The 25,403-nt window shown below is 37.1% G+C and overlaps 2 protein-coding genes and 1 pseudogene across 2 annotated transcripts; 2 read left to right on the top strand and 1 right to left on the bottom strand.

Moving 5' to 3' along the window:
• Positions 1 to 257: 257 nt before the first annotated feature.
• Positions 258 to 6,472, bottom strand: LOC144647819 (MOB kinase activator-like 3). The gene is given in 10 exon segments (XM_078507531.1): positions 258 to 762; positions 1,332 to 1,418; positions 1,712 to 1,809; positions 1,812 to 1,826; positions 2,353 to 2,422; positions 2,741 to 2,804; positions 3,398 to 3,491; positions 5,774 to 5,858; positions 6,001 to 6,066; positions 6,266 to 6,472. Coding segments are annotated over 10 exon segments (681 nt in total). The 5' UTR covers positions 6,338 to 6,472; the 3' UTR covers positions 258 to 732.
• On the top strand, positions 6,446 to 16,751 carry LOC144647781 (V-type proton ATPase subunit C 1-B-like). Its single transcript, XM_078507476.1, has 15 exons — positions 6,446 to 6,709; positions 7,901 to 7,968; positions 8,697 to 8,748; positions 9,338 to 9,371; positions 9,837 to 9,931; positions 10,317 to 10,408; positions 10,815 to 10,913; positions 11,184 to 11,252; positions 12,132 to 12,224; positions 12,888 to 12,981; positions 13,384 to 13,449; positions 13,674 to 13,705; positions 14,922 to 14,961; positions 15,567 to 15,665; positions 16,211 to 16,751. The coding sequence occupies exons 1-15, from the start codon at positions 6,587 to 6,589 to the stop codon at positions 16,298 to 16,300; spliced, it is 1,146 nt and encodes a 381-aa protein (XP_078363602.1). The 5' UTR covers positions 6,446 to 6,586; the 3' UTR covers positions 16,301 to 16,751.
• Positions 16,752 to 20,000: 3,249 nt separating this feature from the next.
• On the top strand, positions 20,001 to 24,636 carry LOC144648633 (uncharacterized; annotated as a pseudogene).
• Positions 24,637 to 25,403: the final 767 nt, after the last annotated feature.

The following is a 25,403-nucleotide window of genomic DNA, read 5'->3' as shown; positions in this document are numbered from 1 at the left end:
AATGGTAGAGGTATCAAGGCCGGGGCTAGACTGTTCACAGCCCTCTTTTTATTCGTTTTTTTTTTTTTTTCGATCGATGAGCCCGGGAAAGAACGGCCAGAGAACTGAACGCCAGAGCAAAACGGTTGGTGCAGGGGGGGGGGGGTGGGGGGATTTTTTGAGTTGCAAAATACAGAGGCTGTGGACAGTCTAGGCCGGGGCCAGAAAAAAATGGTCTTACGCCGTGGAGCAAAAAAGCAATAAAGTTGTTATCAGTCTGAAATCCGTTTCCATTTATTTTTGTATTACTAAATCCTGTAGATAAGTTATCTACAAATAATAATCTGAGCTTTTCTTGAAAGTGAAGAGAATGTTTTATTTAAATCACTGCAGTATTTGACATTTTCCTTTTTTATTCAAAAGCATTGAGATGTTGACTTATTCTTTCCGCCAGTGCATAGATATTAAAGAAAGCTATATTTTTGTGGTTTTTGTAACGTTTCTTAATTATAATAATCCCTCATTTTCTTATAAACAACTGATTATTAAAACTGTATAAATTTATCGATCAATAATAGATTATAATATGAAAATATGCATGCATATTAAAGATGTCATCTTTTATAACAAGAGAGCAATTGTCACTTCATTAAATATTTTAAACATGACAAATTACTGTTGCATAATCTACTAGAAATGTGTGATCAAATCTATTTACAAACTACATATTTAAAATCTCAAAAATCTGTCATGTCAGCAACAGAGCTTCTGTGTCATTGTTTTCTGTAGAAAAAAGGAAAACAAAAAACATTATGACTTTGCATCACAGTCTTGGTTTACATTTCAGTGCAGGGGCGGATCCAGCAAATTGTGACACAGCACTAGGGGTGATGTGGAAGCCTGCCCCTTCCCCCCCCCCAGGCAAAAATATAATAAGATCTAGGATAGCTGACCAATTTTTAATTTTCTAAAAAGTGGCAGGGGGAGGCCACTCGCACCCTAATATCTACCCACCCAGTGTCGCTAGAAATGTGTGGGAAGAGGGTGGAATAGTGAAGCTCTTTTCTCTAGCCATGACTTGACAATTTTTTTCCACGTGAAAAATGAAACTATTTTCTTCTTGTGAAGCATGTTGATCTAAACAGTCGTGAGCTGTGATTTGCTATATACATGTAGTTATTCGTGAAACGAGAATCATGTATTTCATTCACCATGATCTTTGACTTTATGTCCATCGCTCGCAATTATGTGCAAGATCGTGAAATGCGAAGTAAATTTCCCATGAAACGTGATCTTTGTGCTATCATGGAGTACAAACTAGGCATATACTGTCAGCTGTAATGTCCACTTACTAGAGGCTCCAGTTCTTTTCTTTCCACAAGGTTAAGTTCAGTGACAAAATAATAAAAATGCTTGTAGCACTGGTTCACATGTGCTTCCTGGAATGAAAAAAATTAAAAATACAATAAAAATCTTGACAAACAGTTTGCATCCTCGCTTTCTTAGGGTTTTAAGTTGGGTTTATGACCAACCAACCAACCGAACGAAGGAACAGACAAACAATCATACCGGTAGTGGCTCAAATTGTGACCAAGACAAGTCATCTTTGAAAGAACCCAAGCTCAAGCCATCCTCCCTGGTCAATTTCTGACGAAACCCGTTCCCACCTTGCATGGATAATTGAAAGAACCTCTGTGTTAATTCCCATAATGTAATTAAAATTATTACTTACAGCTCCTAAAGACTGTACTTTGTCAAAGTGATGGATGTAAACATGAACAAACACTCTGAAGAGTCTTGTCAAGATCTTCTTGGCAGTGGGAAGAAAATTTTTGGAAAAGGGATGTCTAAAATAACAACAAAGAACAATTTAGTCAACTACAATACATGCACAGGGTTCAGTTGGCTATGTGTACATGTAGCACTGCACCTTTTGCATGCATTTCGTGCCTATCATTCTAGAAAAAGAAAGAGTTATAGAGAGTTCTTTGGGACGCTCATCATAGTAATGTGACAATTTGTTACGAATGCTGCAGAATGATAGAGCATGCCCCCCCCCTCCTCCCCACAAAAAAACAATAAAACAAAAAAATTAACAAACAAGACATACAAAAAAAATTGTTACGAAATAGGAAGCAATTAATGAAATGGGGCAAAGGGCAAGAAGAAATACTAAAATACAAAACCTTTTTTCTGCTATAAGCTAGAAAGTTTCTCAACAGTTGTGTCTGGGATACGTTTAGAAGCTTCATGTCACCCTCTGCAAGCATTGCATGTCTATGATACTAGCTAGCTAGAATTTTTTTTTAATTATTTTCATTATTTTGGCTGTGAGTAACCTGTTGAAAGCAATATATTGACAGTTTACTGTACCTTTATCAATTGGAAATATGTCCTCATTGTTAATCTGGCTCTCGACCCAGTCCATAAGCAAGGAAATATACTGTAGAAAAACGCAAAAATTTGAACACCACTTTATGATAAGAAAGTTAAGTTGTGAAGAGCAATTAAGATGTAGTTCTACTGGCTCTCTAGTGTAGCAGTTGTTTTGGGGAAATTTGATCCATTTGATCGTTCTATTGATCTCGCAAATGGTCGCAACACATTCATGCATGGGAGGCCTTACAATAACTTCTACCTGCTCCCAATAATCTTGTCACAAATTTAGTTTTTTTGTCAATTAACTGTTTAATGAACATTACTGAACCAATACAGCTTAACTGCAACTATTTCCTTCTAATTTTTATTTTAATTTCCATACCTCTTGTGCTGGAACTGAAGTTGGTTTCTTGTACCTGTCCCCATCACACCAATGATACTCATACCTTAGAGAAAGAGAATTAGAGAATGATCAAGATTTAATTTATCAGTCAACAGTGCAACCCTCTCTAAAAAATACTTCCATTTAAATTGTCCAAACTGGAATTGAACAATATGTCAAGTACTGATATTCCACACAACCGTCTGATGGGGCCTCTAAATAACCACTAGACTTTAGGGAGCTAGGACTTAGGGGGAGGGGAGGGCTTATTATTGCAATTTTCAGCTATATTTACTATTACACCAGTGGAGGGTCCAGACCCTCAGATAAAGAGGGGGGAGGGACCATCCAGACCCTAGAGAGACATTCTTGAAAAAGCCCTTCAGGCCTCTATTTTTTTTGAAAGAAGGGGGAGGCGGACCCCCTCCCCCCCCCCGGGCCCCTCCCCTAGATCCGCCACTGTACACTGTATGCTATTTCATCCGATTAGGTACTTCATGATGTATATGTTGTGGTTCAATTTTACCCTTCTGGTGTATGGTAATATCTGATAATGGATTAAAAAAAAAAAAAAAAGAAAATACCAGATCATACCAAGCTGAAAATTGAACTACAACATAATTATAATTAAAGGTAAAATACTCTGTTACCACAAACCTCTTTCCTCCAGACATAGTGGGGCAACTCTCATCTGTGCAGACTTCAGCAATTGCACCATATATCAAATTAATACGATTAAAGAAGTCCACAACTGCATTAAACACAGAAAAAATTATATATATGATAAATGCAAATGCGGCCTTACACTACTGAAGACCTGAAAAAAAATTTTCAGGCTCTGAGCGGGAGTCGAACCCACGACCTTTGCGTTGCCAGTGCAATGCTCTACCACTGAGCTATCAAAGCCACATGAGAGCGGTCGTATATGGGTAATCCCTTTATGGTGGACATGATACTCGGCCCAAGTATATGTGAAATAAATGAATGTGTGTCCAGCAGTAGCAGTGTGAAATATATATATGATAAATGCAAATGCGGCCTTACACTACTGAAGACCTGAAAAAAATTTTCAGGCTCTGAGCGGGAGTCGAACCCACGACCTTTGCGTTGCCAGTGCAATGCTCTACCACTGAGCTATCAAAGCCACATGAGAGCGGTCGTATATGGGTAATCCCTTTATGGTGGACATGATACTCGGCCCAAGTATATGTGAAATAAATGAATGTGTGTCCAGCAGTAGCAGTGTGAAATATATATATGATAAATGCAAATGCGGCCTTACACTACTGAAGACCTGAAAAAAATTTTCAGGCTCTGAGCGGGAGTCGAACCCACGACCTTTGCGTTGCCAGTGCAATGCTCTACCACTGAGCTATCAAAGCCACATGAGAGCGGTCGTATATGGGTAATCCCTTTATGGTGGACATGATACTCGGCCCAAGTATATGTGAAATAAATGAATGTGTGTCCAGCAGTAGCAGTGTGAAATATATATATGATAAATGCAAATGCGGCCTTACACTACTGAAGACCTGAAAAAAATTTTCAGGCTCTGAGCGGGAGTCGAACCCACGACCTTTGCGTTGCCAGTGCAATGCTCTACCACTGAGCTATCAAAGCCACATGAGAGCGGTCGTATATGGGTAATCCCTTTATGGTGGACATGATACTCGGCCCAAGTATATGTGAAATAAATGAATGTGTGTCCAGCAGTAGCAGTGTGAAATATATATATGATAAATGCAAATGCGGCCTTACACTACTGAAGACCTGAAAAAAATTTTCAGGCTCTGAGCGGGAGTCGAACCCACGACCTTTGCGTTGCCAGTGCAATGCTCTACCACTGAGCTATCAAAGCCACATGAGAGCGGTCGTATATGGGTAATCCCTTTATGGTGGACATGATACTCGGCCCAAGTATATGTGAAATAAATGAATGTGTGTCCAGCAGTAGCAGTGTGAAATATATATATGATAAATGCAAATGCGGCCTTACACTACTGAAGACCTGAAAAAAATTTTCAGGCTCTGAGCGGGAGTCGAACCCACGACCTTTGCGTTGCCAGTGCAATGCTCTACCACTGAGCTATCAAAGCCACATGAGAGCGGTCGTATATGGGTAATCCCTTTATGGTGGACATGATACTCGGCCCAAGTATATGTGAAATAAATGAATGTGTGTCCAGCAGTAGCAGTGTGAAATATATATATGATAAATGCAAATGCGGCCTTACACTACTGAAGACCTGAAAAAAATTTTCAGGCTCTGAGCGGGAGTCGAACCCACGACCTTTGCGTTGCCAGTGCAATGCTCTACCACTGAGCTATCAAAGCCACATGAGAGCGGTCGTATATGGGTAATCCCTTTATTTGTATATGGGTAATCGACTCCCGCTCAGAGCCTGAAAATTTTTTTTCAGGTCTTCAGTAGTGTAAGGCCGCATTTGCATTTATCATATATATATTTCACACTGCTACTGCTGGACACACATTCATTTATTACAGAAAAAATTGCACATGAATCAGTGAAACTTTTAAAAGACATTTTCTTAAGGACAATAGTTTTGGCAATGCAGTTCACTGCATATCTGAATGCCAAATTTTATTTTACTTTACCAAAGGTAATCTCTGGGGGCCATTTGTGGGAGGAGGACACTTGTATTCAAGAGGGTACTCAGTTAAAAACTGAAAACATCCGACCACAGATGAACATTACTGTACAAAACAGTCCCTCCCCTGAGAAAGAAAGGAATAGGGTCTATAAATACATTAATTATACAGGAAGCAAATGTATAAACTGAAAGCTATATTAACCTCACCATTTATCTTTCTACGAGTGTGTTAATTAACATTCAGTAAGCTTAAATATCACGCATGCAAGAAAAACTATACATGAAATAAGACTTCATATCTCAAGAAGAAAGTAATCAAGCATCTTCTAGACAAGATCCTCCCACAGTAGTAATTTAAGAGTAAGAGCATTATTTGTACAAGATGTTAAGTTTGATAATAAAGCTGTGATTTTAATCTTACTGTGAACTGCCACCCAGTCATTCAAATCTTCGTCCGATGGGAGTTTCACACATTCCTTCAAGTTGATGCCAGAGTGAAGAGAAGCCTTGAAAAGGCAAAAAAATTCAATCAAGAATATAAATTAAAGCTTCTTTGCGTTAAAACAACTGATGAAATAAACATGAAGGTCGAATTGAATCAACCATGAATGGCCAAGCATGTATCTAATTTCAATATAAACGGCTAACCTTCGATTGCTTGTGTAATTCGTAACGTAATGTTCCTTCTTCGAGCTTCCTTTTTGGACGGAAGGTCTGTAAGATAAAACAAATTCAATGGCAGTATGTTTTAGAAACAAGAAGTGTTGGATTCTTTCACATATCAAGGCTAATTACTGTACAAAACAAGCAAAACAAACACACTTAATGCATTCGGAGAGGCGGAAACTACTCAATTCAACGTACTTTCGAACTGTTTTGACCGAACAAAGGAATTTATAAACAATTTAACTACCTTGTCCTTTTGAAAGAAGTGAGAGAGACCCTTCGCAGCCATCGAGGAATAAAATCCTTTGACTTTTCGCATGAAACGGAAGTCCTCTTGCTAAAGCACCATATAAAGGCAAATTCGAATCATTAATCGATTGATTCTTGTAAAAATCGATAAATTGCCGGTAATAGTACGAGCCAGCGTTCGAGAACGTGACAGTCATGCGCGCAAAGTCAGCAAAATAGTGATAGATCTGTTCTTGCGAAGGTTCAAAAGATTCGCGTGTAAAATTAGCGTTCATGGTAGCTTTTATTGCGTAGATTTTTGACTAGAATAGTTTAAAGAATGGCAGAGTATTGGCTGATTTCAGCTCCAGGTGATAAAACGCCCCAGCAGACGTACACGAACCTAAAAGGCAAGATGACTGGACTATCTCCTGTGTTCCAACTTCAGCTTCCCGAACTGAAGGTTGGTGATGATCTGATCTTTTTATTTTTTTTATTAATACGATAAAAATGTAGCCGCGGTGCCATTAAGTAAGCTTGTATATTGATTAACGACGGGCAACTACAAATCGCACAATCTTGGACCGGACTTCTGATCAGATGTTCTAGAACTTGCGGATTGTTTTCTGCTGTAGTTGTCCTTATTCAAAGACATGCACTTTGCTTGTCTTTAACAAAAAGTGATCCGCCATGGTGTATCAGGCCTTCGTAGTTTTGCATTTTCTCACCTCTGCGCTCTGGTATTACAAGTATAAAAATATAAAAGTACAATACACTGTACAATTGTACAGTTAAATCTAGATTGCTTCTGGGTGACCATCAGTAGTGCACTGCCAAGTCTGTACAGAAGTGACAGAGGGGCAATTTATTCCCATAATATTCCTGAGTAAGCTTGGTTAATAAGAGTTATAATTCATGACTTATCAAAAAAGACGAGCATTAAAACATTTTGATTGCTGAGTATTGTTATTGGTCCTCTTAGCTGTCAAACATTGTACATTATAAGTAAATGGTGCTTCAGTTGATAAAAACTTTTTTAATTGATCACACTGGTCTCTTTGCGCTCTGGGTGGTATGTTATAATTTATGTATGTTTGTACCCTCAAAAATAAGATTATTGTTAGTACCTTTATCAAGCTCTCCGATCTTATGAGACAGGAATTGTACCATGAAGGACAAAACTCAAATCACAGGGAACAAAAAAAAAAAAAGGGGGGGAAAAAAAAAAAAAAAAAAAAAAAAAAAAAAAAAAAAAAATTTTTTTTTAATTTATTTTTTTTTAAAAAAAAAAAAAAAAAAAAAAAAAAAAAAAAAAAAAGAAAAGGGGGAAGAGAAAAACCGGAAAAAAAAAAACCCCCCCCGGGGGGGAAAAAAAAAAAAAAAAATATAGATATTAGCCCTCGGACCGCCTTAGTCATGCAATAAATGACTTAGTCAAGTCAACTTTATTTAGGCAGGGTGGCCCAATTCAGCACTTGGCTGGTATCAACAGGGGCTCTGCGAAAATTATGACTAAATTATCAAAAATTTTAATTTTATTTTCTAATTTTCACTTATCCCAGTATATGAAAATCATGCCTCACATAAACACTTAATGGAACTTAGTAAATTACAGTGTACTTTTCAGCAGAGCTTAGTTGTTCTTTTTTGGCAGGTGGGAACCTTGGATACACTTGTTGGATTATCTGATGATCTAGGCAAACTGGATGGCTTTGTTGAAAGGTACAATGCATTTTTATGGCCCTGTTACATGTACAATATGTTGTGGAACAGCATTCATAAATTAAATAATAATGTGCATATAGGATCATCTAGAGGGAGTAGAGATACATGTGATCTGTACTTGCAATCACATTATGTTACTGAAACTGGGATAATTAAAGCTGTAATAGACTATTCACAGCCCTCTATTTTATCCTATTTTCCTTTGATTGTTCAATGAGTATGGGAACAGAACCACAAGGGAACTGTACATTCTTTTTTTTTTTTAAAAAATTTTTAATAAAAATTTATAAAAGAAATACGAAATTAAATTAAAATTTAAAAAATTTTTTTTAATTTTTTTTATTTTTTTTTTTTTTTTTTTTGGTTTTCCTTTAAAATTTGCTGGGGGGTTCCCCCAGATTTTGCTAACAAGGGGAACACGAAACATAGCTAAGTGTAATGACCACATTAAACATTGTATTGTATTGTATTGTATTGTACCAGCGCAAAACAGGAGGTGTGCAGTGGTGGGCGGGGGTGGGAAGCGAGAAAAAAATAGGGTCCCTCTATTTTTCTCCCACTTGCCTCCACCCCCCTGCTCGTCATGCTTGCTTTGGTCTCTGTTTCTTTTGCGTTATTTTGCACTGAAAAATAGAGACAGCTGTGAATAGTCTAAAGCTCCAACAGTATGGGATACTTAGCTCTATGCAGACTTAACATTTCATTTCTTGTTTCCTCATTTGTAGTGTAACACGCAAGTTAGCACACTATATGGTTGACGTACTGGAAGAGCATCAGGTTTGTACCAAAATCTCTTCAGGTTACATGCATTATAACCTTCCCTTCAGTTATAAAGTGGGAGACGCGGTGGCCTAATGGTTAACGCACTCGACTCTGAGTTAAAAAAACCCTGGTTGGAGCCCTGGCCCAGGCGCTGTGTTGTGTTCTTTGGCAAGACACTTTACTCTCACAGTGCCTCTCTCCACCCAGGCGGTGTATAAACTGGGTACCGGCAAATCACGGATTACTGCTGTGGGGTATTTTAAAAATCACACGAATTTCATTTACATGTAACATAATCACCCTGCGATGGACTAGCATACCATCCAAGGGGGAGTAGCAATACTCCTTGTCATTTCATGCTAAGGAAAGTTTCCAACCCTGTAAGATACACACTGTAAGCTCCGGCTGTATGGGCCACTTGGCTCAGACACAGACTTTACCTTTTACCTTTAGTTAAAAAACTGTCAAACCATACCACATAAATTAAAGAAGACACATTAATTTATGCTGCTTATAACTGCCTGTACGTGTGCAGTAATACACTTTGGTACAGTGTACGTACATGTATGGTGTATGTGTTGAATGTGATCACTTCTTCTTTCAGGACAGAGTGAGGGAAAATCTGCTTGCAAATGGGCGTAAGTACATACAGTTGTTTTTGTGTTGTCCCTTTTTCCCATATTAAGACAATTTTTTTGTAGTAAATAATAAAGACGGTAATTTTTTTTATAGTGTTGATTTGGCGCCAATTAAATGAGTTTTCTCATAATTTACAGCAGCACTAATAATAATAATTTTTATTCTACACTGTACAGTAAATTCACTATTCTAAAAATCAAAACCAGCACAGAATTTCAGCCTTATTTTTTATTTTTTGATTTCCCAAAAAAAAAAAAAAAAAAAATTTTTTTTTTTAATTTATAAAAAAATTTAAAAAAAATTTTTTAAAAAAAAAAAAAAAAAAATTAAAAAAGGGGGCGACAACACGGGATCGACTAATACACGGGTAAATACGGTATGTCTGCAAAAATGAGTGTAACATTTTTAAAAAAGTAATTGTGTACATTTGTACTTTAAAACTGATATGCTGTTACATTTTACAGAGGACTTGTCAAACTTTGTAACCAAGTTTCAGTGGGATTCTGCTAAATACCCCATCAAACAATCACTGAGGAACTTGACAGAAATCATCAGCAAGGTATGTTAAAAATAAACAGCACACAATGCATGCAGAAGCGATGAGTTTTCACAAGGGGGTGTTAAATTAGTTAAAGTAGCTGAAACTTCTGTGTTGAAATTATTGTTCAACAAACATTTCCTTACAGTGTATCTAGTAGCATGACATCCGATATACAATAAACAATACTTCTCAATGTCAAGCCAAGCACATACATGTAGGAAAGAGCCGCCATTTTGTTTATGTGATTGTGCTAAAAATACAATTCTGGATGCGCAATGCAATACTAATCACTGATCTTGACATTATAGTCATGTAGTCCTTAAAATTTGGTTAGTCTTGATATCTTTGTTTGTCACTTCCTTGATTTTGGCAACATTATTTCTTTATTGTTCTTATGTAACAGCAAGTGACTCAGATTGAACATGACTTGAAGACCAAGTCATCTGCTTATAACACAATCAGAGGAACGCTGGCCTCCTTGGAGAGAAAAGCTACGTAAGTGTACATACTGTGTTCTTGATGTAATATTAATATTTCAATTTTTAAATACAAGAGAGAAAGTGTTTTTTTTTTTCGTCACATTTCCAAACACTGAGAACAGAGTTTAAAATAAGAAGGGCAGCGTAGTATTTCTGATAATCTTTGAGGTCTTTGGAAATGTGATGAAACACTCGCTCGGGTGTTTGATATCTCAATCTTAACTAAAACCTGCCAAGGAAATGTGGAAAAAAATCATTTCAAACAATAGAAGAAGTCTTTATTAGATAGAAGTCTTTATAGAAGAGTCACACAATAACCTGGCTAACCTGGATGCTTATTTCTGATAAAATTATTTGTAAACCATTGATTAGCTCCCCTCATTTGTTTACTTAATATGTAAATACTTTTTTCTTCCTGATAGGGGAAGCCTTCTCACAAGGAATTTAGGTGACTTGGTGAAAAAGGAACAGTTTGTTTTAGACTCAGAATACCTCACCACGCAGTTAGTGGTTGTTCCCAGGTATTTAATTTCTTATAATTAATGTCTTTACATGTACAGTCATGTGTATTTAACATACAATCATTTCTTAACCAGTCTGAAACATGCTTGTGTTCAGCATAAAGTGATACATTCACATTTGTACTCATCTTATTATGCTTACACATCGTACTTAAGTACTTTATGTAATAATCAATACTTTTATCAAGTACATCTGGGTATGTCATTGTGTGGCTTTTTGATTATGATGTTATAAAAATTGACTTAAAGTTTGTAACTACATAAATGTAGGGCCCTGTACAGTGAATGGGAGAAAGTGTACTGGAAACTAACAGATATGGTTGTTCCAGAATCCTCAAGGTTTGATCATAATTTATTTAACAATAATTTACCATAAATGTATCTTACAGGTACATTTTTTGTGTTTTTTTTTTTTTTTTTTATTTTATTTAAAAAATAAAAAAAAAGAGGGGGGGAAAAAAAAAAAAAAAAAAAAAAAAAAAAAATTTTCTCCTTTTTTTTATAAATAAAAAAAAATTTTTTTCTTGGAAAAAAAAAAAAAAAAAAGGGAAAAAAAAAAAAAAAAAAAAAAAAAACCCCATAATAAACGGCGCGGAAAATAACATAAAAAAAAATAACGCGAAAAAAAAAAAACAAAATTTTAAATACCGTTAATTTCATGACGCGTTAATTTCCTATAATACATGTATGAAGCTTAGTTTAGGACTAAGGTTACACTACCTTACTAGTAGGGGATTTTGTTGCTATGGTACTCCAATAGTGGTCTTGAAGCTAATGAAATAAATTTATTGCCAGTACTGTAGATAAAAAAATAATAATATTACGTATAATTATAATAAAAACATCCAATAAGTTAACACAATAAGGTCTTCTTTTGGTTTAAATTTTACTTTATACCGGTATTTTTTTTTTTATTGCAATGATATATTTATTGTTCTTTTTTTATACAATTTTGCGTTCACGCACACATTTTCACGAGCGCTTGCGCTCCTAAGTGTCGCTGGTTAAATAAAGTACTGTTGTTGTTGTTGTTGTTGTTGTTGTTGTTGTTGTAATGATATGATCTGGAACAAAATAAATCAGAGGTTTATAAAAATTTTCCAACCAAAAGTAAAATTTTATTTAATTCAAATTACAAGTTACAATGTAGGGTTACACCTTTAAGTTTGTCCATTATTTCTGCACTGATTTCATTGTTTTTGATTTGTTGTTTTACAGTTTAGTTTATGAAGACAATGAACATGGCTTGTTTACTGTAACATTATTCAAGAAAGTGGTGGAAGAGTTCAAACTGCATGCAAGAGAACAGAAGTAAGTTTCATTGATTGTCTGGGAAGTTATTGATAATACATGTACATGTTCTTCCAAAGACCTGTTCGTTGACCCCAGGTCGTGTTGAACACCGTTTGGTCCTAGAGTAGTTTCAGCTTAACACTGGATGGAAAGATGGCAGGGAATTCCACTGGTATCACTTCAAATCCCATTTAGCTCATTTCTTACAATTTTTTCTGTGCTCTTCCTCAAACGGTGTTTAAATACAGTAAACGGTAACATTTATGCGGTTGTTTTGGGGGGAAAAAAAAAAAAAAAATTTTTTTTTAAAAAAAAAAAAAAAAAAAAAAAAAAAAAAAAAAAAAAAAAAAAAAAAATGTTTTTAAAATAAAAAAAAAAAAAAAAAAAAAAAAAAAAAAAAAAAAAAAAAAAAAAAAAAAAATAACCCCCCCCTACACCCCAAAACAAAAAAAAAAAACGAAAAAAAAAAAAAAAATTCCTTCCCGCTACTCAAAAATTTTTTTTTTTCCATTTTATCATTTATTTATTGACACTCCCTACCAATACCTTTTCTAAGTGCGTCAAGGCCGCACTTTCTAACCTGTGGTTACCACTAGTAGTTAGCATTTTAACATAGAGCCTGTGTGTTTACATCATAAGTTTTTGTGTGTTCTGATGGTTTATCATCTTGACTTTTTTCAGGTTTTTAGTGCGTGACTTTGTGTATGATGAACAGGCTTTGGAAGCAGGAAAAAACGAAATCTCAAAACTGGAATCAGACAAGAAAAAACAATTCGTAAGTTAACATGAGTTCCCTCTTTTCATGTATATTTGTGATTTTGTTTTGTGAAATTACAAAAAAAATGTTTGTAAATTAATTTTCCGATCTTAGCGTAGCAAATACATGTACCAGTCACTATGGCATAGAATGCCCATGAGCTAATCAGAACCCGAGATAAAGACGTGTGACCGGCAGCACAAAGTGCGGGAAATATATGATGATTAGTTTTGTTGTTGTATCTGATTGGTTCACCGTTGTGCACATGGCAACTATTTTCTGATTGGTCAGACTACATTGCACGTGTCTATTCAGACAAATAGCTTTTCCTCTTCCATAGTTTGATGTACAATGTACATTATTTTTGGTATTAACAATCTTTTCAGTTTAGACTGACAGTTATTTAAATCTCGTTTCTAGGGTCCCCTTGTAAGATGGCTCAGAGTGAACTTTAGTGACTCATTCATTGCTTGGATTCACGTTAAGGTACAAATTTTACACTTGCTTAATTTTTAGCTTAAAGTCGATGAAGTAAACTAACTGGCATTCTAGTCTTGAACTACTGACTTCCGAAATATCCCCCCCCCCCCCACCCCCCTCCCCTCTGCATGTTTGTATGAAGACTTAGTCGTAACTTTAGAAAAGCAATTTTCATATTTGAAGTGCTTTTATATACTAATACATTCATTTACCTATTTGTTGTTGACCAGGCTCTTCGTGTGTTTGTGGAGTCAGTATTAAGGTAAGCACGAAACCATTGTAACGCGTCGTTTAATCTTTTAATCAATTTGTTCCTGTACTTGGAGGAGTATACATGCATTTATACCATGCCATAGTCCCATCAGTCAGGGCCGTTGTTTTCGACGGTTTCCCCCCTTCCCTGTGCGCTGCGCTGTTTCTTGCGTTGTGCGTTTTTCTTGCATGGTTTCACCACTTCTCGCGGTCTGGATTCCCACTTTCACTCCATTTCTCATCACTCGCCTAGCTGTGTGTTCGAGATCAGTACTCGTGGGATTTCCATGTTCACGCGTTGCATAACTAGTATGTATTTATATGTATTACATACACCCACCTACATACTAAGCGACACTTACAGAAGCGTGACTTAGTTATCTTTGTGCAAAGTTTTCCTCGTGCGTGTCTCTGTAAACCCGATGTTTTTCTTCGAGTGAAGTGTATTTACCAAAAAAATAAAATATATCACTTTAATTAAGTGTTAGTGTATCTACAGGTAGCACTGCTGTGCTAATTGAGGACACTGTAAATATATAAACAAATATTGTAAATAGAACAGAACCTTGTTAAAAAATCCCAACTGCCAGGAGGCTGACCAGTTGCTATTTACAAACGCGGAGGAGTTGAATTGGGACGACCGAAGACAAATCCATCCAGTGGCAGGAAGGAGGATTTGAACCCGGGGCCTCCGGATCACGAGTCCTGCGCGCTAACCACTAGGCCATGCCGCCTCTTTAAACCAGAAGTATTTCAATGTGAGAAGTTAATAAATACTCCCTGTATATGATAAAAAAATAAAAATGAAGGTTTTCTTTGCGCTTCTGTGGTTTGTGTCAATAAAAATGTCTTTCAAGAGGGAGAAAAATTGTTGCCCGTTGCCGTGCGAGGTTACATGTAAATAGTCTAAAAATATTACTGAAAATACTGGAACCAGTAGTGCGATCGGTAGAAGACATTTAATGAAGGTTTTTAAGCCGTTCTGTTTTTCTTTTCTAAATTTTCGGTGACATCTGTTCACCTTCATCAGAGTGAGTGCACCAACAAACTTTCACTCGCTCTGATGAAGGTGAACAGATGTCACCGAAAATTTAGAAAAGAAAAACAGATCGGCTTAAAAACCTTCATTAAAAGTCTACATGTAAAAATAGTCTAAAACAAATAAACAAAATAGTGTAAAACAATTCTATGCGTTAAATTTTTTCTTTTGCTTCATTTTTTTCCAGATATGGTCTACCAGTGAACTTCCAAGCTATGCTCCTACAGGTATAGATACTCAATTTCTAGTCAGATGAATATTGCGCATTAGAAAAACAATGCATTTTTGGTTACTTTATTGGCGATTAACTGTCGTCAAAATGTTGCGCGGACTGGGGCGAATTTTTTTAGCTATTTGCATGTCCAGAAAACCTTCATTCCATGAACACACCAAATAATTTACAAAAGTCCAACGGAACTTATAACTGACCAAGTCCAAAATGTCATTCGAGGGACCTAAGACTAATTAAAGAAAAAAATATCTTCGCTTTTTCTCCTCTCAGAGGAGAGTCGCGAGAGCCACTTATAAGAACTGTTTTGGAATAATCTTATCTTGTTTCTAAGTTGTCAAAAGCGCAGGAAATGGCGACGTTGACAGTATGTAGCGCTGTTTTTCGCATATTTTGTTTTCGTTCGCTAGGGAAAAAATTGACCTTCATCGTCACGTTTTTATGGGTAAAATTGGGATGGATCTGGTGCTGAAAGTGAGCTTGCGAACCAGTCAAATGAAATTTGTTATTCTTGAAGTGCCCTTGAATTCTTTCTTCTGCATTATTGCAAACCCTCACAAAGTTCTTGTTAAGGATTTACCGATGTTTTCTTTAACCTTGCAGCCTTCCAAGAAAACACATAAGAAGATAAAGGACATGCTGAACTCGTGTTATCAGCATCTTGACAACCAAGGTTTCAGTTCCACCATGTACGACACACATGTACGTACTATATTAATTTTTTGACCTATATTAGCGAATCTAATCCTACGGACACCTCTATATCATAAACAGTTCACTGCGTCCATGAGAAACCGGAGGTCGTATAATCTTTTCTCTATAATACGGACACCTCCCCCCCCCCCCCCGCTTATACGCCCCCCTTGTTATAGTCCCATCTACCTGGAAACAAACAAAAATACATCCAGGTATAAGCTCCCCCCCCCGGATATATAAGCCCCCCTCTGCTGGATGACAGTACTGAACAGGGCTAAATGCTGTTTTATTACGCCTTTTTAACTTATATACTTGGTGTTTCGATCAAAACTGTCGTGGCTAGTTTTGAAACGTATTTTTTACTCCGCTTATAACCCCCCCCCCCCCTTTCCGGACTTTTCGGTTTACCATTTGTACTGTACTACAAACAGTGCTGTTATACCATTACAAACAAGAACTCAAGGTGTTTTAAAGAACTAATCAGATTCGAGAGTTTGTCATTGCGTCACTTCTAAAACTCTGTTTTTTTCTTCGTTTTCTTTTTCTTGCAGAATCTGGACATCCCAGGACTTAGCTTGTCACAACAAGAATATTATCCATACGTCTATTATCAGATTAAATTAGATCTAATAGAGCGGTAGAGCAAGAAAGGCGAATAAAAAGTGAAACTTTTAATTATTAATTGATAAAGGAAAGGCAACTTTCGTAAAGAATGTTGTAGTTCTTAAATGAATGAATGGAAAACTGAGGCGGCTAGACAGTTTGACTCGTGGGGAATGGTTTTCAAATAATTTTGCTGTTTAACAAGCATCCAGAAGTCATCTATGCTGACTAATCTACCCGCAGAATTATATATAAAATATGATCATAAATGTAAATATTTGGGCAAGATTGTTTTCTTATAGGCCGCTAACTGAGAATGGAATGATTTACCTTGTGTACATTTTACAATGAGTATTCGACATAACAAAATTCGTCCAGTTAACCTCTGTCGTTTTCGTTCGAAAGAAAATTGTGGCGAGTGTGCCCTGTGGTCCTGACTCGTAACCAGTCATATCGAGAATTTTTAGACACGGCTACGAGAGTAGCCGCGTTGCAGACGAACAAAACCCAACGCAGGCACACGAGAGATGACTGGTTACAAGTCTGCTTTAATTTCCTAGTGATCGATCTTACACTTCCAACAGTATTAATACACTGTTAAAGAAAATTATTAACTTCATTGAGATGAGTACCTTAATTTATCGCCAGATTTTCACAGCTGTCAACCCCCCAAAAAAATTCAATTTTAAGATTGCAGTTACGGTTACTTTTAGGCTTTTTCGTTTTTCCCCTTTATCGGCGCATGGCATTCAAAAACATTTCAAAAGTTTTTGTTTGATCGTTCTCCGAAACAAAATTCTCGTGATCTCCAAACAGGTAATGTAATCGGCTGTGGCAGAAGTCAATCCTCTTCTTGATAATACAGTAATTTATCAGCATGCAAGGTCGTGCAGACATGTACGTTAGTGATGTGGCCATGAAATAAAATTGATAAGTGAATGAGTGTGCTGTGTTATTATTGTTGAGTTATTAGATTTCGTGCTTTATTTTGGTGTGTTTGTTTGTTGTTGTTGTTGTTGTTTTTTTCTTTTTTGGGCAGGGGGTGGGGGTGGCTGCGCCAAAAACCAGGCGAAGCTGCGCTCAAAAAATAAAGTTAACCGATTACCGGAACATATTGTCGGCCAAAACAATATAAGCCTTTTCTTTTGAAAATCACGGAGATTTTTCCAACAATCGTTTCCTGCAAATATAACAAAAATCTTTCTTGTTACCCTCCCCCCAACGGGAGAAACATTGACAAGCGTGTCCACTCTACCGGCCAAGGTGCTGGATAAATGCAAAAGTTACCAAGTCGTGGTTATATTTTCCGTATTCTTTAAGGTGAAGGTACACCTGAAAGCCGTTTGTCCACCGCTTAACTTGGGTTTTATGCGAATATTTTTTTCGTGTTTTAAGCAATCCAAAAACTCATGCTCAAAACACGAATCTATGTTTTGCGGTGTTTTGTAAATTTTTGGGTTACTTTTTGGGATGTTTTGGAGGAGATAGTTTTTCTCAAAAAAATGGTAGACGGACACCAGACAGTCCCCCTGACAAGCTGGAGTGCTCTTGCGTGGGGGACAACTGTCTGGTGGTTTAATTTTTTCAATTTTTTTTTCATTTTCAAATCCTTGTCTAAACCTCCAAAAATTCCATTCAAATTCAGGTATTCCCCCGCCTTTAGCGCAGAAGGAATCATGTGGGTTCAAACTTCGCTGCTTTGAAAGTTTCTTCTTTGAACTTCACCCATGCGAAGTTTTGGAGCAAATGTCAAAAAGTTAGACAATTTTTGGCTTCCTTTCGTCGAACAGTCATGTGTATTGAGCGAAACAACTGTTTTCCCTTGTAATATTTTAGATAATAGTAAACTTTAGTTAAATTTACAAAAAAAAAACAGTTAAAATGCGGTTAAGATGCTTTAAAACAGCCAAGAAACATCACGCAGACAACATGAGTTTGTTATATTTTCTTTTGATATCATTTTGCCAAAAAAAAAATCATAGAAATCCTTATAATTTTGCGCCTACCAGTACAGTGTGTCTGGGGTTCATGTGGCTACGTAGATCAGAAAAATAACGCTATGCGTTCACTGACAGAGAAATCAATTATTTCCCTAACTTAATGCGGAAAGAAACCTCATTTTTAAACTATAAAAAAGTAGAAAGCCATTTTTCAAACAATTTGAATAAAGATATGATAATTATTTGCCCCGTCGCCCGTTGCCAAGAAAAGTAAAATACCATTGAATGCACGCTATTGTCCGCTTGATCTAAAATGAAGTGCTTACCATTTCAGAATAACAATATGAATATTATTGTCATGTACCGTACGCGTTTGCATGAATGGTAAAAATTCACGGACCAGTGTGGAGTTTTTGTCCAACAAGCGAGATAACATAAGCACGGAAAACGGTAAGATGTATTTTGAAAGACGTATAAAATCCCCACTGAAGTTTTTCTTTTATTACGACCATTTAAGGTTAGCAAGGCAACTGGGAGAAAGTCGGTCGACTGGTTGATTTGGAAAATCTATATATTATCACTGAAGCTATAACCACAGTCACTTAAGGCCCATTTACACGACAGAAAATTTTTCGCACGGCTCGGGTAAAAATGGTACGCGTCTCCAGAAAATTGCGATCGGCACAGTTTTGTCGTAAATTAAAACGACTTTACCTCATCCGTGCCGAATCAAAATTTCACCCGTACTAGGACAAGTCAAGATCAAAAGGTAGGCCGAGCACGGATAAAATTGGCACGCGTTCCTGAAAATCTAACCCGGCTCGGATAAAATGTGTAGTGTAAACTACTTTTGATATAAGTTTAATATACACTTCACTGTCTCTGCAATTTTCAAGTACATTGAATTTCTTTAACAGGCTGAAAAAGTTGAAAAGAAATATTGGTAACTTCCACACTGGTCCATGCTATAATCTTTCATAAGTCTCCCTTCCTTGATGTAACAATTATTCCACGAGCGCGCTGTTGGATATGGGATGGTAGATAGCCAACAAGGCGCGTAGCGCCGAGTTGCTATAACTATTCTCATACCCAACAAGCGCGAGTAATAATATTAAAAACACCCAAAGAATTGCAATATTTGAGCTCCCCAGCTGTTCTCGTTGACGCGTTCGCCTACTATCTTTTTGTTGTCCATGGTATATGAACTGATATATAAGCCTGTAAACCAATCAAAACTCAGTATTTACAGTAAAATGGCTGTTTTTTTTCTTCTGTTTGTCTTCTCGTCCTTCCCCATCTCTTTTCTGTTGCAATCCCAAGTTCGGTCGTCTTCGCATTAATTCACCACACTCCTACCTGTTCAGCATACGACACTTTCCACTTCTTTCTCCCTTAACTTCGTCTTGCTTTGCACTTCCCTCTTCCCCTTTTTTTTTTTTAAGACTCCTCTTTTTTCGTTCTCCCTTTTCATTTTCCCTCTCTTTTCTCTCCTCTTCTTGTTACTTTTTGTATCCGTTTTTTCCTCCTTTTTGCTCTCTTTCTCATCTTTTCGTGTCCCCTTTCTTCCTTCTCTCATACAGTCCTTTTCTTTTATTTTTCTCATATCATGTGATCTATTAGTCTCTTTTTCTGCTCTCTCTTCCTTTCTTTTCTTTCCCTCCGCCCTTCTCTCCCCCATCTGTACACTATGCCATCGGCATTAGACTCTTCACCCTTGGTGACCTATTTTTATTGTTTCATTTTGATATCCCCTCTTCTTCTTTTCATTTCAGTCGTAACTGGTTCAAAATAAAACCCAATGAAATCATTCAGAAAACAGAAGATCTTTCACGGCTTCTGTTTAGTAGTTTCTGCAGCAATTGTTGTGTACGAATATTACTTATACAAATTACAAGTTCCTTCGACTTCTTTTAAGTTAGCACGTGATCACACATCACGAGACGATGACAGCTTCCTCTCTGATTGGTGCCGCCTTCAAAGATCGCGCTTGGACTGGAAAGGACTACTTGGAAACTGTCGCAACAAAAGCGCCTGGGAACACAAAGAAAAGGAATCTACAAATAGAACAGACGGTGATAAGAGTTTCATTTCTAGATGGAAAATAAAACCTCAAGGTAAACGCATAGTTAGTACTAACTATGGTACATTAAGCCAAACAATCTGAGACTATAAAGAGGTTAACCCTCTTTAAGTAAAGTTTTGTATTATTATATTGATTTATTTTGTTTTAGTGGAAGTTTCATATCGGACAGTTTTAATATCTTTTGATGTTAAGATGGGATTCGACCTGATTTTGAATGAAATGTTAAGGGGTTTGAGAAGGAATGAAGAGAAAGAAAGCCACAGACAGACCCGAGCACTCAGGTTGTCAGGGGACTGTGGTGTCCGTCTACCTATTTTTAACTTTATTCTCTCTTTTCTCCAATATATTTCATTTTTCTATTTTACTTCCTTTGGAAAGACTATCTCCTCCACTCCCCCAAATCACCCAAGAATCAACACGCAACATAGATTTTTGAAATGAGTGAAGGGCTTTTGACTCCTCGAAACACAAACGAGATATTTCCATTCATCACATGAAAAGTTCAATAACGGCCCTGAGGTGAATCTCCCAGTCTTAACGTTCAGGGTAGCAAATTTTCTCATGGGCGAACAAAACTTCTAGATAGCTTGGTGTCATTTACCAAAAACTTTAGCTCTTAAAACAAAGCTTGCGTTCGAATATATTGGTCCCTTAGGCCGGCGCTTATCTCTCACTGACTATGTTTTCTCTTCTAGGCGAATTCAGCCGTTTCTTTATTCAGTCCGTGACCAGCTATGGTCTTTTGAAGAGGTTTGGTGGGGATTCATGGAGAGTATATATCAGAAAGGGACCAGCATCCCTTGCGCCGATGGTGATAGACCATAATAATGGCACATACGAGGTGGTGTTCCTTGCACTGGAGCCTGGGAACTACTCGGCCCAGGTTTTTCTGGACTACACACTGTGCGATGGCTTTAGGGATCCCCCGCAGGATTGGTTTATTAACGGTATAAATAAATTATTGACTATTGAGTGACTGACTGACTGACTGACTGACTGACTGACTGACTGACTGACTGACTGACTGACTGACTGACTGACTGACTGACTGATTGATTGACTGACTGACTGACTGACTGACTGACTGACTGCTGCTGACTGACTGACTGACTGACTGACTCGTCGTCGTTCTTTGTGCCTTCTTCCGGGAGGTTGGTTGTGGTGTTTCTTGCTCTCTTCACTTATCAGCCGTGATTTGCTTTCTCTGACTGACTGAATACGCGACGACGACGACACCGACGACACGCCGCGACGACACCACACCGCTGAACTGACTGATTGATTGATTGATTGATTGATTGATTGATTAGATGTAAGTGAATTTGATAAAAACTGAGGACTTTAGAATAGTGTCAGTTTTTCTAGCATCATGACAGTAAAACGTTAACAATAAAACGTACTACGAAAAATAAAGTAAAACAAAAAACGTTATTTAATAAATTAAATGCAATTTTTCCTTATTGAAATTGTTGTAAACTACAGAAGCAGAAAATAAGTAAATTTACTGAATTGTCCTAGTACAAAAAAAATAAATTAAATAAGTCCTTTTAATGGAAAATCATTTAGTGAAATAACGTTGCTCAATCCATTCATTTCATCAATCAGCGTTCATTCACAAATATTTCCCTGCAACACTTAATAAACATTTCGTTCTCTTTTACTTAAAGGTAACATTCATGGCTATGAACAAGAGCACGGTATTCTGGGAGATATAAGCAATGATTACATCAATGCACCGCTACAAAATGGAAGGCCGGTGGAATTTTATGTTAAAGAGTCAAGCAAAACGAACGGTAAGGACAACTTCTTGCTTCCCTTAAGGCCGATTTACACGGTGCGATTTTGTCGCATGCGACAAGCTTAAGACACGCCTACGACAGTCGTAAGCGAGTTGTAGGTTTGATTTACACGACACAATTCGTGTCGTAGGCCTGTCGTAAGTATGTCGCATGCGACAAAATCGTACCGTGTAAATCGGCCTTTACTAAGAAGGCTCTAAACCTTTTAGAGTGACCCTTTTCTTTCCTTGACTAAGTAGAAGTTGGATGTAAGTTTGAAAAGTAATCTAGTTATGAGTCATTTATGGAAGGCACGGTTACCTAATGGTTAGTGCACCCGACTCCGGATCGAGCGGCCAGGGTTCGAGCCCTGTCTGGGGCACTGCGTTGTGTTCTTGGACAAGACACTTTACTCTCAAATTGCCTCTCTCCACCCAGGTGAATAATTGGGTACCGGTGAATTAAATGAACTTGGGGCTAGGGGTAACCCTGTGATGGACCGGCATCCCATCTAGGGGGAGTAGAAATACTCCTAGTCGCTTCATGCTATGGAAATCGGGATAAGCTCCGGCCTGATGGGCCACTTTGCTCGTATGCAGACTTAACCCTTTACCTATGAGTCATATATGTTTAATCGCAGGTTTCTTTAAGTACATTCAAACTTTAATAAACGGATCACGTGAAGCTCATCCATCGCTGTTATCTTGTAATGTTGATTGCCGCTTGCTGTGGAATGGCTTTGGTCGATGGATCAACAAGACATGGAAACCTTATATTCCTGAAGGTTAGAACATGACTGCCAGTATCTTAAACTTCAGTTATTTAAAGAAGCGTTGTTTTATAGAAGAGTTTAATCTCCCGAGTACACCGAAAAGTAGCGCAATATTTGAATTTAACTAGGCCAACTCTGAAATGATTGTTGATTCTGCATCAATTTCCGTTATTTTCTGACTTTCTAAGAAAATGGTGAAATCCAAGATGGCAGATCCAAGATGGCGGCTCTAATAATGTTAGATGACGTCATATGGCGTCACAGTCAACAAAAATTGTGTCATCTTCTAAATTAAGTTAAGGGCTTGCAAGTCGGTGCAAAATAATATTCCTGCGCCTAAAAAGAACGAAAATCCTGGGGAGGGGTTCTTTGTACGTACGAGGGTTAATATTGCGCGTAATTTTCAACTACAACTACGTATTCAGTGTTGTCAAGATATGTTGTTGTTTACGCAGTATGCGTTTCTCTTCAGACGATGGCAAGATAGAACAGACTAGAAGCCCACAATTGAAGACCCTGACTGTATATGGGGACTCGATTGCTGTACATTACCATGCTATTTCAAAAAGGCGTCGTTTATGCAAAGAGATGTTTCACGCTTGTGACAAAAAGTACATGTGGGTTTACAATGTAAGTGTAAAAATAAAGAATAATAAAAAGAAAATAGAACGCAATCTAGTATGTCAGGTTGAGTTACCACAAGTGAAGAAAGTTTAGATCAAAACAAATTAAACATGAATTGAAAACCGAATCATCTCTGCAGGATCGAACAACAAATGCAGCCGGCTTGTTACTAAGAAAGAGCTTATGTGAGATTCCCTGTTAAAACAACGCACTACAACACACAAGTTATATACAATCTGCCCCGTTTCTAGGCGTTCTCCTCCTTGGTCGTGTATCATTAACTCTATGTGACAATTTACAGGCTGATTTGTCGGGAAACGACAACAACGATTTTGATCAAAGTATTGTTCTGGAAGAAATCAAGGAATCACTCGCGAGGCCTGGAATGAGTGGTAAAGAGAGCGTGTTCTTATTCAACGTTGGTATTCATTATTCCTTGGTACTCAACTTTACGACATACAAAAGGCTTATTGGAAGCGTCATTACTATGCTTACACGAAGGACTGGTGCTAAGTTTAAACGGGAGCTGGGCAGCCAGGCCTTGCGTATTTGGCGAAGCAGTACATTCATTGAGAGAGAGCATTTGAAAAAGATGTATACGGGAGATAACTTAACTAAATGGAGATTTCATACCAGCCCGGTGAGATGCATAATAATTGTTAATTTTTTCCCGTGACAGGAGTTGTCTGTCTGTCTGTCTGTCTGGCTGGCTGGCTGCGCGGCGGCTGGCTGGCTGGCTGGCTGGCTGACTGACTGACTGACTGTTTGACTGTTTTATTCACTGCTTGATTGATTGATTGATTGATTGATTGATTGATTGATTGATTGATTGATTGATTGATTGATTACATCAACGCATGTTGACCATTTCTCGGCCGCGAAAAGAAATTAAAATCAAAAAGTACTTTGATTCAACGTTCGGATTAATAATACGCTTCTATAAGCAGCTGCTATTTAGTTAGAAAGCTAAGCAACGTTATTTCTTTTTCCTCAGAGAGTCCAACTGTTCCACACCTACGCAACAAACGCCATGTGTATGGCAGGAATTCCTGTTCTTGATATGTACCCGCTGACCGCTGCCTGGCCACATGGAACACGTGATCACATCCACTACAGTGATGACGTAATAGAGCCCGCAGTCAAAGTTTTGGAACGTTACCTCTCTGAACAGTTTTGACAGTTCCATGTGTGTTGTTTGATTCGCTTGATTGGCAAACAAACATGAAATTATGTTTTAAAAACATTAATTTTACACCTTCAAATAAATTTGTAAATTTACATTAGTCAATATTGATTAACTTATTTACATTACTTAATCTAACTTTACATAAGTTACATTAGTTAATATAATATACTTATACATATTTTGAAAAGGAACAATTTAAACGGAAAGAACGTCTTGTTTTCGTCATTTTTTTTCAGCAAACTTACAAACATACTTAAGTTTTTTGTGAGGTCTTTTGTCGACAGAGAACTTTTCAATGTCGATAAAATATTTATTAGCGTGCAAATCAAAGATCAAAGGCAATGGTATGGTAGGTATGGTAGGTAAAGCAAGGTGATTTCAGATTATATAGTAAAATATAAACCTCTTTTTTAATATAGAAATGTAAGCTCATTGAGTTCTTTAAATGCGCCCAAAAAACTTTATTATTAGTAGTATTATTATAAATGTCAAAAAAGTCTGATGTTCCCCTTGTGTGTTAAACTCGAGTATTGCCCGTACAGTCTTTATCTTTAAAAAAGTATTTTAAAATGTCAAAAAAAAGAAATGTACATTAACATGAAGAAACACCTATAGGTTCCAAAAACTAGTAAATGCTAGTTAATTTTTAGTTGGTAAAGAATTTCAAATGAATACAAGTATAAATTAGAGAAAATTAAATTGAGAATAAGCAGACTAGAGAAAAACAACAACTACAAGAACGAGCTAAAGGAAACACA

The sequence above is a fragment of the Oculina patagonica genome, chromosome 4 (genome assembly GCF_052425735.1).
Source record: "Oculina patagonica isolate OP01 chromosome 4, crgOcupat, whole genome shotgun sequence".
Lineage (NCBI taxonomy): Eukaryota > Metazoa > Cnidaria > Anthozoa > Scleractinia > Oculinidae > Oculina > Oculina patagonica.
Note: the sequence above shows the minus strand (reverse complement) of the source record. Positions and strands in the feature narration are given on the sequence as shown.

Excerpts from the sequence above, each read along its gene's own strand:
- LOC144647781 (XM_078507476.1), top strand. The coding sequence starts at position 6,587 with ATGGCAGAGTATTGGCTGATTTCAGCTCCAGGTGATAAAACGCCCCAG. Across the intron at positions 10,914-11,183 it reads CAGTTAGTGGTTGTTCCCAG|GGCCCTGTACAGTGAATGGG; the intron begins GTATTTAATTTC and ends ACATAAATGTAG. Across the intron at positions 11,253-12,131 it reads GTTGTTCCAGAATCCTCAAG|TTTAGTTTATGAAGACAATG; the intron begins GTTTGATCATAA and ends GTTGTTTTACAG.